Genomic DNA, 17,386 nt, shown 5'->3' on the forward strand with positions numbered 1-17,386 from the left:
GAATTTATTGCATAAGAAATTGACCTAATGGTGCAAAATCGTTTAGTTTAAAGGTTTACTGGGAAAGTAATCTGAAAATATTTTCAGATTGTGTAACAGGAATTGTATTTTAATTAGGGCCTCAGACTTTAAAATCTATTACATAACCCCTTGATTTAAACTAATTCCAACATTAGAGGCAGCCAGAGCAAAGTCCATTTTAAAAGATTTTTTTTAGATTAGTAAATACAGAAAATGCCAACTGCAAAGCTTTCCGGAGTCATCAGAACATTAATAGAAACTCATGAAACTATAAAAGATTAATATCTCTGAAAATTCTGATTTCAGTAGATTTTCATTTTGAAATTCCATACAGGATAGAGAAATAGATATTTCATGTAGAGTACTGGTTTTTTTATTCTCATTTGTATAATTGGTGAAGACCAGGAACAGACTTAAACTCATTGCTTGCCTTGGGGGTAGATCCTTGGCTGCAAGATAGACGTTTTAAAAATACTTCTTTAAAATACCGCATTAAGGAGCACCATGACACTCTGACTAAATCGTGCCACTTCAGAATGCTGTCTGCTGAATTTTTAAGTGAGGAGTAAATTATGAACTCAGTGAAAGTGGTGGTGGAAAATCACTCTGGCCTGGAAGGAAGATTGAGATCTTCTCAAGGAAAATATGGGCAAATTTGTTCACAGGCACAGACCTGTGGAAATGAGTATTGCCCAGAGCTCTGCATGCACACACTGCTGTTGCACCGCATTCTGCACAGCAGTTGGACCATTGCTTATGTGAGTGAAGTGGAGAGGAAGGAGCTTCCTCAGCTCCTGTCCATCCACACAGGATGGCCTGTATCTAACCCAGAGTTCACTTGCTACCCAAGCACTCAGTTGTACAAGAAAAGCAAAGAAGCACAGCTATTTTAGGGAATTCAAGTTTAAAAGGTGATATGAAATAGGTTCAGCAGAAAGAAGAGAGTACAGAAAACCAAATGTTCACAGGAAAAGCATGATTGAATTGTATTTGTCATTACCAGTAGTTCTTTCTGGGTGCTATAAAAATACAGAAGCCTGCTGATTAGTTATGCAATTAAACCTAAAACAGCTGATTGAGAAGATGGAGGTAATTTAACTGCATACAGTGATGGGGTGGATGTTTAACACACAAATGGTTAAATCATATTGTTGGTAGAAGTGTCAGAGTAAACGAGAGGAATGTTCCTTTCTGCACTTGATGAAGAGACCATGCATTTATTCCTTTCCCTTTCGCCGAGGTCAGTTGTGTATGGATCTCTGGAACTTACTTCAAAAGTTGGGAGAGTTCAAAATGCCACTGTTATATCATGCTCACTGAGCTGAGATAACAGCCCTATAAACACTGGTGGAACGAACCTACAAATCTTCTAGAGAAGCAAAATGTCCGCAGATAAAAGAGTTGTGACGTATGTGCTTAAGGAATAAGTGAAGGACGTTTAACCTACCAAGGCTCTTCCATTAAAAAAAAAGTATTATCTGATGAACTTTGACGCAGTTCTGCTCAGGAATAGATGCAATCTGCCCCCGTTAGAGCATATTGTGGTTGAAGATAATATCTGCACTCACCTTATTTTTTGGATATTTTTTGATCAGGAATGTTATATCCTTCTGTTGAAACATCATTTTTTTTCCTTGTAAGATGCTGTGAAACCAAAGCATTCTTAGCCCGATCCTGGAGTCACTGATGTCTGTGGTGAAACTTCCATTTAGTGCAATGGTTGGGGTCAAGGCCCTCGATTCTGCTCCAGGGCCAACTGGGACCTTGTAACACAATGCTTTCACTGAAAGTGTACAGCAGATGTTAAGCTTCCTTTACCCAGTTCCTAATGAAGCTCTGAAAATGATTATATTTTATTTAAGATCTTGCTCTTTTTCTTTGCTGTATTTTAATCAACAACTGAGTCTATACAGTAGACTGTAGACTGTCATAAAGCTGTACACAGTGCCTCTGTTTAGTTTTCCTTTTACTAATATCTCCATTTCAGTTATACGTTCAAAGGGAACATGTGTCCATCTGTAAATTTCTTGTGATTGATGTTGTTTACAGTGCTGGTTCTTACCATGTGCCAGCCTGTAAAAATGCTCCCAGAGTCCAGCTTCTCCAAGTAATGCAATCATTGTAGCAAAACAGTGCAAACTTTTCATAATGAAAATCCTCACAGGGAATGTTGATCTTATTAGAGATCTTAACCCCAAAGTTAATTGCCAAAATGATTACAAATCTTTTTAGAGTGCTGTCCAATGAATCACTCCAAATATTTTCCTATTTTACCTTTCTACTTCCTTTTGGATACCACTGACTTGCAGCTTCAGGCCTGTATGTTAGCAGTGTCCTAAAGGTTACCTGGGACAAGTCTTTCCCTTGCTGGCTGACTCAGAAAGCACCTCCATTTCTTAGGAAATAGGCTGCATGTGCATTTTAGGATCAGAATATTATCTTTATTTTTAGAATTCATTTGCTTCATTTTAAATAGCAATAGGGTACAAGGTCAACACACCACAGCACTAGAAGAGTGCAGCAATTTTCCAGAAGCTACTTGTTTTCAATACCTGTCACTGCCTATAAAGTAATACTTAAAAAGATCATGAGAAACTTCAGAAAAAACAGTGATTGCTGTTACTCTGACGCATTAAATCTGTTTCTAGTAGTAGTTTAATAGTGATACAGCCCCAGTGATCTTAGAGATATTATGGATGATTATGGTACTGTCCTACTTGAAGAACAATAGAATTTCAGTAAAAAATTTTGGCAAATAAAATGAAAAACCGAAGATATCCATTTTCTGTCAGATTCTAGCTGAACGGTATTTCTTCGGTCATAACGTGTATCCACACTACCTTTCTTCTTATATGTAGAAGAAGACATGTCCATGCTCCACATGAAGTAACTGCTTCCTGTGCTGTGTCTGGAACCCACTGACACGAAGTGAAAGGAGAGGGAAAGGAAAAGGAGAGGGAGTACAAAAAATGTTACGTTTAAAATGAGAACTCCCAGTTGCACAACAGCTGAGGCAAGTCACTTGTGACTGGAAGTGGGTAACTGCCTGGAGCATGCAATGTTGTCAGCTGTGGCCTGTTTTCAGAATAAACTTTTATACTGTACTGAATTCTTGCTACCTCTCAGAAAGGTCAAGGGCCTTTGTCTTTAAAGACTGATACATCTATTTTCCTTATATCTTGCTTTAGTCTCACTATTCATGCCTGCAGTATAGTCTTGTGCGGAAGATCTACCAAAAAGAACCAGCGGTGGGAAGGAGAGTGAATCAGCTCGGAAATAATCCCTCTTAAATAAAGGTTTCCACAGGACAGTCCAGATCATGTTATTTCTAGTCATCATTCTAGTTTTAGGTCTTCCTTGTTTATAATTCTAAAAATGAAAACATTTTCATCGTAATAAGTAACCAAGAATCTGAAAAAAATATTTGCCAGCTATTCACATTTTGTAACATGAAAAAAAAGAAAAAAACCCAACAACAACATTATTTAAATATATCTCTGAGTCACAGAGTATGTAGCTTGGCAGGTTTCCCATGGCATGATGCAGGATGCCTTGGCAAATGTTTCTCGGCTTTAGCTTTTTTAGTTTCTTCACCGTCACCTTGTTGCTCTTAGACACAAAGGCATGCAAGCTCCTAAACTTAACTACTGCAACCTCACTGACTTCTAAAATTCCCTGTACCGTTTTCATGAGCTGCTGCTGTAATCTTTCTCTTTGTATTTTTCTTTCCACTTTGCTGCATTACTGTGAGTTTTCTTTTACCAGGTTACTCATCTTGTCTCTCTAATGCCTTCAAGCAGCAGCTACCTGTTCTGAAATTGCTGCTCTTTCTCCCAGCTCTTCTCCTTGCTACCTTTTCAGCCAGACAGCTAAGCCTTACTTACCCAAAGAGCATTTTGCTCTTTCAATTTTAGAGGGCTCTTTAATGATTTCAGTGAGTTTATCTGGGTTGCAAATATGTAGACTTTTCACCAAGAATATTGAACATGTTCAAGGAGCACCTCCCCTATGAGGACAGGCTGAGGGAGTTGGGCTTGTTCAGCCTGGAGAAGAGAAGGCTGCGGGGTGACCTCATTGCAGCCTGTCAATACCTGAAGGGAACCTACACCCAGGAGGGGAGTAAACTCTTCAAAAGGGCTGACAATAGCAGGACTAGGGGAAATGGATCCAAGTTGAAGGAGGGAAGATTTAGGTTGGATGTTAGGGAGAAGTTCTTTACGAGGAAAGTGGTTAGGCCCTGGAACGGGCTGCCCAGGGAGGTTGTGGATGCCCCGTCCTTGGACGTGTTCAAGGCCAGGTTGGACGGGGTCCTGGGCAACCTGATCTAAATGTGTATGTTTGGTGGCCCTGCTAGGCAGGGGGGTTGGAACTACGTGATCCTTGAGGTCCCTTCCAACCCGGGTGATTCTGTGATTCTGTGATTCTGTGATTCTGTGTGAAGTCAGTAATCAAGAAATCATCCTTATTGCTTTTCTGTAGTAACAAGGAAGGTGATCAGATTTCCCACTGCTGTTCTCAACAAACTGAGCAAATGGACAAGCAGATAGTATCCAGATAGCTATTTTGGAAGTTATTTCTTACATTTCCAGTTCCATGCCTAGCCTTAGAGGCGATTGTATTGGCAATACTAGAATTGTCATGTTGGCTCTTTTGTATTTTGGTTAGAAAGAGAGTTTCCTGACTGTTCTTTTTCACTCTTCAGTACCATTTTTCTTTATATGAGCTTTCTTCCATGTATCCATTTTATCTGTAGTTTAATCACTCCGTGTAAGAAATTGGAAAACAGCTTCCAATTTGGATGTCACTAATTGGTTCAAAATATCAGCCAAGAAACTTGCAGAAGTCTTTTCCTGTGCCTCAGTGCATGTAGTTTTATAGTTTTTTTTTTTTTTTCCTTGTTTGCACTGCAGTATGTGCTAGAGCAGTGTTTATCAATGCCTTTAATTTCAATTTGCATGAAAACACTGACTTTTCTTATAATTAGTTACAGGCTGTCTTTGCTTTGTGGACCACGGGCTTAAACTAAAGTCTAGAAGTAATGTGGTCAGTTTACAGTTAAACCTCATTTATCTCGAGGGTGTCACTGCATTGTCATTGTATACAATACTTTTAGAATTGCTTTGGCATGTTAGCAGAGTTGCACCAGGGGGAATTTTTTCATAGAGACTTGCTTAGGAAATGTTTATATCTCAGTTTTTACTGAGTAACATAGATGTGAAACACACTGTCTATAAAATAAAATGCTCAACCTTTTAGACACCCATATTAAGCTCTGACACATAGAATACTCAGTGAAGGTGAAAAACAGTATGAAACAACAGCATGAAATGGGAAAGTTGGAGAATAATAAAATCTTACTGGTTTGGCTACGTATAAGTGAGCCTTTCAGCCAAGGAATTAGTAGTATTAAGTCCTTCTAAACTGTAAGTAGATGCTAATTTTTTCAAGGTATGTTAGGTTTTACAGTTCAGCCTTATGTTGAGATCCGTTTTTATTTCCATGTTATCACAAATCACAGTGTGGTTGATATGGGCAGGATCCTCTGGGTCTATGTGGCCCAGTAGGGCCCGCCTAAGCAGGGTGCCCAGCTTCTGATGATCGCTAAAGAGGAGACCCCCACAGCCTCCAGGTACCTGTGCCAGTGCTCTGGTGCCACACAGCACAGAAGTGCTGCCTCGTGCAGAGGGACCTCCTGTCTTCCACTTGGTGCCGTGTCTCTTGTCCTGGCACTGGGCACCACTGAAAACAGCTTGGCTCTGTCCTCATTGCACCCTTCCTTCAGATATTTAAACACATCGATGAGTTTATCCCTGAGCCTCCTCTTATCCACACTGAACAGCCCCAGCTCTCTCCAGCCCTCCTTTATAGTGGAGATGCTCCAGTCCGTTTGTGACCCTTCCCTGTGCTCTTTCCAGTATGTCCCTGACTCTCTGGTGCTGAGGAGCCCAGCACTCCAGCACCTCACCAGTATTGGACTACCATACAAATGGTAGATTTAAGTAAAAAGAGTCACAATGCGGACTCCTAGCTAATATCCACATAACTATGTAGCTGCATATCCTATCTGTAGCTCAGGATCTTGTTCCATGATAGCTCCTAGCTTTCAAAAGTACATTTTTATTTATAATATGACATCTCCAACTCATCTTTAGATCTGTAAGCTATGGGCATTCTGGTCTCACCTTACAAATAAAGATTTTTTTTCCTCCATTCAGTGGGTACTTTTCAAGGAGCGGTGAATAAAAGTTTAGCTCCAAGGTTTAGAGAAGTAATGGTGAAACAGGACAGAGACCTGTAGACTTCTTGTAAGATTTCCCTCCTCCCTTCTCCCTAAAACAAAACAAAAAGAGCAAAAAACCAACAACAAAACACAGCAGCAACCAACAAAAATAGGAAAATATGGCAGCATGACAACATTTGAGATTTATTGAACTAATGGGGAAACTAAATTAGTCTTTTGGTGCACTGTATTTCTTTCTGTCCTATCTTCTGTGTGGTTCATAACAGCAGTGGTGTTATGCAGTGGTCCATCCCTCAGAGCATGGATTTTGTGGTAAGCAAAGTCAGAGAAGGTTGAGAGGATAAGGAAACGCACAGAAGGGAAGTGTATCTCTTTCCACTGGAATATCCCTCTTTCCTGAGGTATACACACACACAGATTTTACATAGAGTTCTTTAAGGTCATAGGGCAGACATATCTTCTGTCACAGGAGACAGATCCAGCTCCTTGCCTTTCTTAAGGAAAAAAAATAAGGAATTTTACAAAATCAAGCCTTCTCTTTAAGTAGTCTCAGGTAGATTATCATCACAGAGGGAGGATATATCCCCAAGTAAGGACTTCTGGATTCAGCTTGCATAAATAGACCTCAGGGAGTGAGTGGGTGAGTGAGTCAAGTGAAAGATACAAAGAACAAAGGTGATACTTTACATTTTTGTGGCTGCTGGGCGTGCTTCCAGTTCAGTGGTACTGGGAGAACTATCATCTACCTTTAAGAATAGCATTAAAAAATACTGACTTAAGATGAACATTCCCATCCAAGGTGTACTGGACTTGTAGTGCTGGCAAGTCATTACTGAAGAATAATTAGTGCCAAAATGTGAGCAGAGATCTTCATACAATTGCTGATTAAGTGCATCTACAGATCTACTTCCCCAATCATCCATCCAATATTCCAATTGAACTGGCAGCCAAAATTCACGAGGCAAATTTCATTACGTTAGTTGTGCCTAACCTAGAGCTGGCATTCTGTTGTAGTCATGATGGTGGGATGGATAGGAGTCTGTAAGATGAATTCATAATGCTTCATTATGATGAAATATCAAAGTATGTTGGAAGGTCACCTTGTGTTGTATAATTATATATTCAAAAGAATTTAAATTCTTTCCTCAGCCCTCAGTGAATCTGAGACAACAGCAGTGATGGGAAAAACCTCTCTTAAAAATCCCAAGAATCATACTTGTTTTGGCATGACACTGCCTAAGGTGATTTGCGAACAAGGCTGACTTTGCCAAGCTTTCACATAACACACAATTCAGCATACGTTTTGCAACATTAAATCTGCTTTCCATTTGCATGGATAGAATTGCCTGATTGTGTACATTTTGTTAGTTTAAAGGGCTCCAATATTCTAATACTGGAGCCAAAATGAATTTCTTGAGGTGATGGAGGCTGTATGTTAATTACTTTAACGAGTCATTCAGAACCGTGCGAGTCATTCAGAACCGTGCCTAAGGTTGTTCCTTTGTCTGACTTTGGAAGGTATCGGTGTATCTGCTGCCACAGTAGTACTGGGATGGTAGCTACTGACCATCCTGAAAATCAGGTTCAAATCTGACAGCAGTAGATGCTCATATCTTTGTGAAGTTGCTTCACTGTTTTTTGGTAAAAGTACTATTGCCAGATACCGTAAAGCTTATAAAATACAGAAATCTGTAGGTATGAGTTGAAGTGGTCTTGTCAAAGAGACTGCAATTAATAAGTGGCATGCACACCTAAGAAGCAATGCATACTATCATTTATCATCTCTTCAGAGTCTAAATAAAAAAGCCCTTTATGGACAAGTACCAGACTGCCACATTTTAGCCCATCAGTTTAAATCTGATGTCATATAGTTTAAAATTGAGTTTGATTAAATTGTTCACTGTGTCTCTGCCCGAAGCAGTTTGCAGTGTTAGCTGATAGGACGTGATCTGGGTGGCAGCAACCATAGAGGCAAAAGGCACATTTAGCTCATCAAAGATGGTCAGCATGTCCTCCAGTTATTGCTTTGCTTTTTTTCTTAGTGGCACAGATTTCTGCAGGGCTTATTATGCCTGAGACCTGTCACCATCCTCTGGGCCTATCTGGGTGTATCTGGTGCTGACCCACAGATAAGTAGTGGCCTATAGCCCTGCTCTGCATGTGAGAGCTGCAACATATAAAGCACCATTTCTCACAATGAACTCATAGTTAGTAATAGGGGATCCAAATCCTACATTTGCTTCTGCCTATGGGCAGTGAGAGGGGAAGGACTGTCTCTGAGTACTTCTTGTTCTCCCAGTGTAGACAGGAGAGGTTTTATCCTGAGAAGTGCAACAGTGAAGATGGTGGCTCTGGATGTAGCTTTTTAGGACCTTTTCAGAGAGAAGAAAAGGAGTGTACAGGGAGACATGAAAGTACTGACCTTTCTTCATAATCAAAGATGCATGGGAAAATACTTAGTTTGTAAAGTCACCATGTCTCTGTTGAATAGTTTTGGGAACTGTGACCATAAATTCATAGCTTGCAGTGTTTTCTGAGGGCTGTGATCCAGAGAGAGGGGTAGCCTGACTAGCAGGCTGCAAAAAAGACAGGGAACTCCTGGAGAGAGTCCAGCAGAGGGTTGAAGAGATGATTGAGGCCTGGAGCATCTCCCTTATGAGGAAAGGCTGAGAGACCTGAGGCTGTTCAGCCTGGAGGAGACTGAGGGGGATCTTAGCAATGCTTATAAATGTCTCCTGGGTGGGAGAGCTCTTTTCAGTGGTGCCCAGCAGCCGGACAAGCGGCAGTGTGCACAAATTGCAGATGGAAAGTTCCATCTGAACATGACGAAAAACCTCCTTACTTTGAGAGTGACAGAGCACTGGAACAGGCTGCCCAGAGAGCTTGTGGAGTCTCCTTCTCTGGAGGTATTTTAGACCCACCTGGACACTTTCCTGTGCAACCCGCTGTAGGGAACCTGCTTTAGCAAGGGGTTGGGCTGGATGATCTCCAGTGGTCCCTTCTAGCCTCTACTATTCTGTGATTCTGTGAATCTCTTGGGAATTTAGACACCAAACTGCACTGTTCATCACAACCTGCTGTACTGTAGACCAAAATGGCAATACAGTCATACAGAGTAAAAATATTTTAAATTTCACTTTGAGAGGAAAAACTGTGTGCCACTGACTGAAAGTAATTTTTGACACTGTCTTTTTCTGAAAGCTCTAGCAATTCCATCAATTAATTTGTTTCTTTCCTGAATATATTTATGCAGCAGAAGTATTCCTCTCCCTCAAGGTAAATTCTGTATCGCTTCACACCCCATTCTTTACAGACCTTCATAAATCCATTGTCATTTATTTGATCCTTTAAATTTGGTGGAAGTATGTTTCCAATATACAACATAAAAAGAATTTAATTTTGAATTTATACGATAATAATTAATCTCCAGTTGTATTATAATTTAATGAATGCATGACATTTCACTCTGTTTTTGTCTCTCTAAACAGTTCATTATGTTCTGTCTTGTTTTGATTATATATAGGATAGCATTAGCTGAGAGAAAGTTATACGTGTTGAAGGATGCAATTAAATTCTAAAAAGTAGGATATTCAAAAATATTTCCCATCTGTCCTGGTTCTTATCAAGTTTAGTAGAAAAATATTCTCAAAGACTGGATAAAATATGAAGGCAAAAGAAATGAGATTGCAGAAAAATAACGAGCTTTCACTCTACGTTGGCAGCTGACAAATAAAATTTCACATTAATTAAAGGAAAAAATATCTCTTTATTCTTTCAGACCACTCTTCCGTGGAAATTCAGATGTTGATCAGCTAGGAAAAATCTTTGAGTAAGTAATAACCAGTTGCATTATGTCAATATATGTTTAATACTGAAATACCGTGAGGTTTCTTTGCTGTGTTTTTAATGCAGTAATGTGTCTAGAACTAAGTATTCCTAGAGCCCATTTCCTGTTGCTACTCTATGCAACGTGATATTTCCATGCATTCTCTGTCAGAGTGGGAGGAGGAAGCAGCATGGAACAGAGTTCTGCAGAACTAGCAGCCATCATCAGGAAGTTACGAGAAGCTTCTGTTTGGGGCTTTTTAAATCTCTTAAACATACTGTGCATGTACTATTCATGAGTTTTCCTAAGCAGTTAGTTTCAAGAGATTCTCTTGGCTCAAATACAAATGCATTTTTTGTTGCAACAAATGCAGTTTTCATTTTTTTTTTCAGTAATTTCCTCGTGTATTTCAGAAAATAACATTAGAATCCTTTAAAATGCCAATCAAATTAAAAAGTCGAGGATGCTTACCAACAGCTTCTTTATGGGAAAGCCTTCTGTACATGAGAAAATAGTTTAGCTTTTAAAAAATACTGTATAACCTGCTAGAACAATTAATAGTCCAGATAACTATGAGAATAGAAGGACTAGCAGCACATAATGTAGATTTTGTCAGAGGCTGACTAATAGGCTTTCCTTTAAAACCTTTTCTAAATTCAAGGAGTTTGTGTTTTTCTTCTTCAGATGTACAGAATATGTTGAGGAGGTGGAGAGGCTCTGAAGTCTCTGAGGTAGATTAAGTCTTTTCCAAAGTATGTTCTTATTAGAAACAGAAGCGACCAAAAAATAAATTGTAAAATGACCGATATTACCGATGTGTTAATTAAGTAGGAATATATCTTTTTTTAATTTTTTCTTGTAAGAGCTCTTCAGGGCAAGGAATGTTTCTAAATTTGTAAGAGCCATGTAATTTGAAGATTCACGTACACATCACTTCATTAGGAAATCAGACCCACTTAGGTCTCATTCCATGCCACAGAACGAACGCCTGTTTACTTCTGCACCACTGCGTTCCTTTTTCCTGTGGAGAGACTGCAAAGATCTGCTGATGTTCATGAAGGAAGAAACAGACAGGCAAAGTGAGAGAGGGAGAAAAAGGAGACGTTGAAACTCTGTTCTGTTAAAGATACTGCAAACACAAGATAGTAAATTTTTTAGGAAAAAGAGCATAATTAGAATAAATAATGAATTTTTCTGCCTAGCCATATTTCCATATCTCAAGTCATTAACAGATCTGCTTCTGAGCATTTTCATTATTTAGTATGAGGTTCCTAAATTGCAGGTCTTGATTTCACACAGTTGACTTCCTTTTCCTGCATGCCATACCAGTGTATGTGACTCACTTGCGTGGTTAATTTGTCATGCGCTGAACAGCTCTTCCTGCATAATCCAAAAAAATCAATCCTCAAAGTTTACTTTTTCCTCTGCCAAAGCTACTCTTTCAGTCCTGCAATATTCTGCTTTATTAAATGAAGATAGTTTTGATACATGGAACTTATTTTGAGGGGAAAAAAAAAAAAAAAAAAGCTGTGATTTTTTTTAGGGATTTTGATTTGATTTACTAATGATAATTAAGAGGAAAAATCTAAATTAATTGGGATAGGATTAAATACATAACCAGTAGCAGCAACTTCCAGCAGGATCTTTCCATCCCTAGGGGGCGATTACCTGTGCAGAAAAGAATTCATCAAGAAAAGAAAATGCAGTGCTAATTTTAGAAGAAATTCCTTATTATACATTTACTTAAAGAGAAAGTTTGCTTTTGCTTCTTTTTCACATTTCTCCTTAAATAGTTCAGAAGTCACTTGTTTGGGTTTGGGGGGTAAAATAGTGTTTATTTTGTGTTTTCACAGCTGGACAACCCCATACAGTTAGGCATAGCTCTTCTTGTAGGAGGATTGTTTCTTTCTATGGTAGTGAGTCATTCTCCAGACAAATTTGGGCAGAAAGTAGTTTCAGGATTTTCATGCAGACTGGACTGATGTATTCTTTCATATAATCGGGCTGTGGTCTGCCTTTGCTTTACATGTGCTGATTTGCCTCAGGTAAAATTCCAGTGTGCTTGAGGGTAAATCCTTAGGAGGTTGCCCCAAACAGTGTCCTGCTTTTCTAGGACACTGTCTGCATGTGGGATATCCTCACAGATTTCAGGGTAAATGCTGCAGTGGTATGAGCAGACTTGTCTCTCATTGTGATCAACGGGAGCGGAAAGTACTCAGCATTTCTCAAGACCAGGCCTGAACGTTTGGCAGGAGGTGAAACTCATCCAAGATACACCCAAACTTAGTCACTGAAATGGTAATGCTACAAGACCAGAGTGAGGGCATCTTCTTAGACATTCATTATTAAGAGTTTTGAATTCTGCAGGAGCGCATAACTAAAAATATCTTTCCACTCTTGGTCTTGTCCGCCCTACCTGCCTGACTGGCTGCCTCCTGGTTTCTTTTGTTAGCTTTGCCTGGGCCTGTGCTAATTCTGGCCTCTTCATGCTCTCTCGTACAAAAAATAAAAAGCCTGGGACTGGCCAAACACAATTGAATGGCAGGCTAGATTTCAATGTTATTTAAAATATTTAACTCCTTTGTCCTCCAACAGTGCTGTTTGTGTTATGTTTAATACAGGTTCGGATCCTCAAACAGCTGATCATGCAGCTATAACCACTGTGGGGTGCTGCACCATACCCCTGACATACCTGTCCTGATTAAAACATCGTAATTTTTCAGACAGATTTAACTCATCTTTTCCCAAGAGCTTTGTTGTTTTCTGATACAGTAAGATGTAAAGTTCTCTGAGGTATTAATTGCTTTGACCTTCTAGTCACACTTTTGTTTTGAGGACATGTTAATTTTAGCTGAGCCAAATTATAATCTAAAATCCGTGTAGATAGAGCTGGACTAATTCCACTCAGTTCAGGTAATCTATGATTTACATCAAAATGTTGGCCTTTGGCCTCACCCAGCCTTATTACCAACTTCAGCAAGAAAGGTCAATGCTGCTCCCTAGTGGCACTGGGCTTACTGCAGACCCAGGGATTTAGTGAAGTTTTTCCTTGTTCCTTCTCCTCTTGCTGTTAGCATTTGAATTGAAAATCTCAACTTTACAGGCTGTATAATTTGGTTTTCCCTGAAACCTGACATAGAATGTCAGGTCTTTTCCAGAATTTCCATGAGAAACTGATGTTTCATTACCACAAACATTAACTTCAGACTAAAACATGAAATGTACGAGACATGACCCAGTATTGGATGTTTACCTACTATTTCATTTATTTTATTTTAACCTTAGCATAGTTATTTACTGAGTTTAAATGCCTTCTAGAATTTAAAGTAACAAGGTAAGAAATGATAAAAAGAAATTCAAATATTCTATTGAAAAGTAAAGAAAAAATAAAATACAAAGGCAAATAGAAACACAGAGATACTGAAGTCCTATGCCACTTCTGAACTGAGGCTTTAAAACCTGTATTGTGAAGCAAATAAATTGTTTAACTTTAGGCAACAATTACTGCACATAGCTTTGAAGCATTATGAAACATCCCTTTTATTGCCTTACCCTCATCTTGACCCACACTCTTCTCTCAGCCTCTATTCTTGTGAATAAAGGTCCTTGCATGCAATTCCCCTTTGAAACTTACTGCTTTTAATCATCCTGGAGTGACATATGTTGCACCATCCAGTCAAGAGCTGAGCAAATTTCTTCCAAAGCACTCAGCACTTTTTCAACAAAAAAGACTCATAAAATTGAGACCTAGGCCAGAAAAGCGTGCTGGCCACAGAATGATTTCTGCCAAGCACATTGAAGACCTACACTCATCACCCTCTATTCACAGTGATCAGTGCATTACTGTTCAACTAATCTCATTTGAACTAAAAGACTTAATCATAAAGTAAATTGTCACTCAGTACATTAAATACAAAACGGAGACTGCGTAGATGTCCAGAGCTAACATTATGCTTTGCTTTGCACAGTGTAATTGGACTCCCAGAAGAAGAGGACTGGCCTAACGATGTTGCCCTTCCAAGAAATGCTTTTGCTTCCAGACCCGCACAACCTATTGAAAAATTTGTACCAGATATTGATGAAATGGGCAAAGACTTGCTTCTTGTGAGTTTCCATCTGTTTTGTTCAAACTGCATGACTGATAGCTGCATGCCAAGAAACATTTCTGTTTCCATTTAATGAGGTTACTAATGAAGCAGAAAAGCAAGTAGACAAATTCATGTATATCTGTGAAACATCAACACAAAGACACCATATTTGGCTCAAGAGGTGTCAGAGGTGAGGACAGATAAAGGCTAGGAAACTGCCACAGAAGGACCTGTTTGACATATCTTCTGCCTTGATCCTCATTACTGAGTGCTACTGTGCAACCGATTAGAAGCCATTCTTCTAATACTAGTCTGATACAAGTACAGAAAATGATCTGCCGTTTTTCACAGGATAGTGCAAAGCAGGAAGTGGGCTGTATAGGCAGATTACATCAGAATCAGAGTACTGAAAAGTTGAGATTTGGAATTTGCCATTTAATCATTGCCTCTTACAGCTGGCAGGATTGAACAGAAGCAAACAAGTTGTGCTTGTAAAACTAGTAGCATGTAAGTCGATTCAATTATTTCCAACATTCTTATAGATCTGCTAGAAACCTTGACTCTAAAGTTCAGTCTTCAAATTGAATATTGAGAATGACTTTGCATTTTACTGTTGTTTAAATCTAGCTAAAGTTCTTCTCTGAAAGTCTTTGAAAGATCTCAGTTCATATGGGCTCTTTAGAGAGGGCTCATTGCAAATATTGAAAGATTTGATGCATCATTTCAGCTGCTCCAACCAAAGTTACATTTGTACAGCAGCAGGTCATTCTCCATTGTTGTTATAACTGCAGCTCCCAGCTTCAGTAAAGTAGACCACACCTGGACACTTGAAATGACAGAAGTGCAATGTATCTTTTGTATTTGCAGGCAGATTGGAAATGGAAGCTAGACATAGGAAAAGAACTAGATTCAAAAACAAGTAGTAAAATATGGATACGGCACAGTGAGTGTGAGGCATGATGGGAAGGAGGAAGAGAAAAATATCTTTGCCTAGATGGTAAGGTGGGAAGCCATTACTGTTAGGTAAAAAAAAAAAGAGAACTGAGATCCACAGATGAAAGGGAATAGAAAGTCACTGAATTAAATTTCAAGAGTCAAATGATAGAAATTCTGATGCAAGTAAAGTAAGTGAGTGCTGAAACTGCTTAGACAAGGGCACTAGGATGAATGCTATTTGAAGGTGAAGCAAAGGAAAAGACCAAGGTATAAAACGTATGGAGAGTGTTCTGAGCTGACTGATCCAAGGCTGGGAAAAGCATCTGGAAAGTAGGCAAGCAAAGTACAACTATGAAGGAGAGGGAGAATTCCTAGTGGGATGATACAAGAGCTTCTAAGGTGACCTTAAAATACGACTCTACCATCACTGGAACATAAACAGTGGAATTAGACTGAAAATTAGGGAAGAAGAATGAATCTGCAACAAGCAGGTAGGGGTTTGGAACAAGTTAAGAGTAATAGACCTAAGATCTATGATCACTTCAGCACAACTCTGAAAAGACTCCGAATGAAATAGTTTAAAGTCATCACTTCTCTTACATATAGAAGTGAAATCCATTATCAAAGTACTTCTGTCTGGGAATGCTTAACATACTGACCAGCCCTACTGCTGTCATTATTATGGCAGAAAGCCATGTTCTAAAGGTTTCAGCTCAGTGGTAAGTCATGCAGATTTGCACTACGTTAGTCCTAAAGAGTCACTGCAAGAGTCCAAGAGTTCAGTTTGCCATTTTTCAAATGGATGCAGTCTAAACAAACAGTTAAAGCCCAAATAACTACATCATCAGACAACACTTTACATGAAGTCAGTGAAAAATACGAGACGATGGTACTGAACAGCATGAGTATTCAGCACACTTGCAGACTGGCATTGATGAATATTAAATATTCTTTTGGATTTTTCTTTTATTTCAGCATGATGGAATTTTTCTGTTTTGTTTGTTTGCTTGTTTTAAAGGTAGGAAACTGAATGCTTAACATTAACACACAAAGGGTATAAAGTCAAAGATTCAACTTCTATAGAGATGTTGACCCTAGGAATTAATACATACCTTAGAAAGCACTCCGTGTTTGTATAAGCACAAAAGAGCAGTGCATTGAGTACTGAGAGGATTCAAAAGCCGTTTGTAAATAGTTGTTCCCTGCAGCCTGTGAGGCAGTCTGTCCTGTGCATATGAATTCAAGAAAATATGAATTCTGAGGCTTCCTAAACTATGAACACTTTAATATTCTAACCTGGTATTTTCTATCAGCCTTGGGGATTCTGTAAGCCCACTGCCCCACTACTTGTTTTAATGTGCATGGTCATCTTTATCACGCAGCACCGTCTGTGACCCTGTTGTGTCTCATACTGATAAAAATGGGCTGTGACTTGCGATGTTAACAATTTTAACTCTACACTGTAGTTAAAAACAACTTCTTTTCATACTTACAGAAATGCTTAGCGTTCAATCCAGCCAAGAGAATATCTGCCTATGCTGCCCTGTCTCACCCATATTTCCATGGTCTGGAGAAATGCAAGGAGAATCTGGACTCTCACATGTCATCCAGCCAAAACTCCAGTGAGGTGAATGCATCACAATGCTGACTGAAGATGAACCTATAAATGAACAAGATGTGTAGCTGACAAGGCCACTGTCCCATACAAACCACATGGCTGTTCTAGTGAAGATCATTGTTTGGAGGTTTTACACACTGTCTTTCGTTTTGGGATTGCAATGTGCTTATCCAAGGAAATCAACGTAGTTTACTTTCATCAGAGCAATGCAAGGGCCAGGGCTTTGGCCTGCTCCCATTGCAGCTTTATGTTTGTTTTGTTTTTGTCTTGTTTATCTGCCTGGGAAAACTCCAGACGAAGAGAAGCTGCTGACCAGTTTTGCTGCCGTTTTATCCTTCTAAAATTGAATGCTGCCAGTGTGGAGTAGGATGATCAAGTCACTGCCAAAACAGGATACAATCTCTCTAGCTGCTGAAGCATGATTTGGTACTTTTATTATGATGGTGTGATCTCTTAGAGTGATATTTAAAGAATGGCATTGAAGTATCAGATCTCTGCAACCTGCAGTTAACTGATACATACATTAATACACCCAGCTACTGTGCACTCACAGAATACATGCAGGTCCTTCCCCAGCTGAAAACTTGGATGGATTATTTTGTTATTTCATCGCTCTATAAAAACAACAGTTATGATAGTGATCGTAATAAATGTCT

At 39.2% G+C, this 17,386-nt stretch overlaps 1 protein-coding gene across 1 annotated transcript in view; it reads left to right on the top strand.

Annotated features, from left to right (window-relative positions):
• Positions 1 to 16,760, top strand: part of CDK6 (cyclin dependent kinase 6) — a gene marked incomplete at both ends in the record, with an annotated part of 119,630 nt that extends 102,870 nt beyond the window's left edge. The window contains 3 exons of the mRNA XM_079538133.1: positions 10,041 to 10,091; positions 14,057 to 14,192; positions 16,608 to 16,760. Of these exons, the coding sequence (XP_079394259.1) occupies positions 10,041 to 10,091; positions 14,057 to 14,192; positions 16,608 to 16,760 (340 nt within the window). The remainder of the gene's footprint in view (positions 1 to 10,040; positions 10,092 to 14,056; positions 14,193 to 16,607) is intronic.
• Between the last annotated feature and the right edge of the window lie 626 nt (positions 16,761 to 17,386).

The sequence above is a fragment of the Tetrao urogallus genome (genome assembly GCF_951394365.1).
Source record: "Tetrao urogallus genome assembly, chromosome: 7".
Taxonomy (NCBI): Eukaryota; Metazoa; Chordata; class Aves; order Galliformes; family Phasianidae; genus Tetrao; species Tetrao urogallus.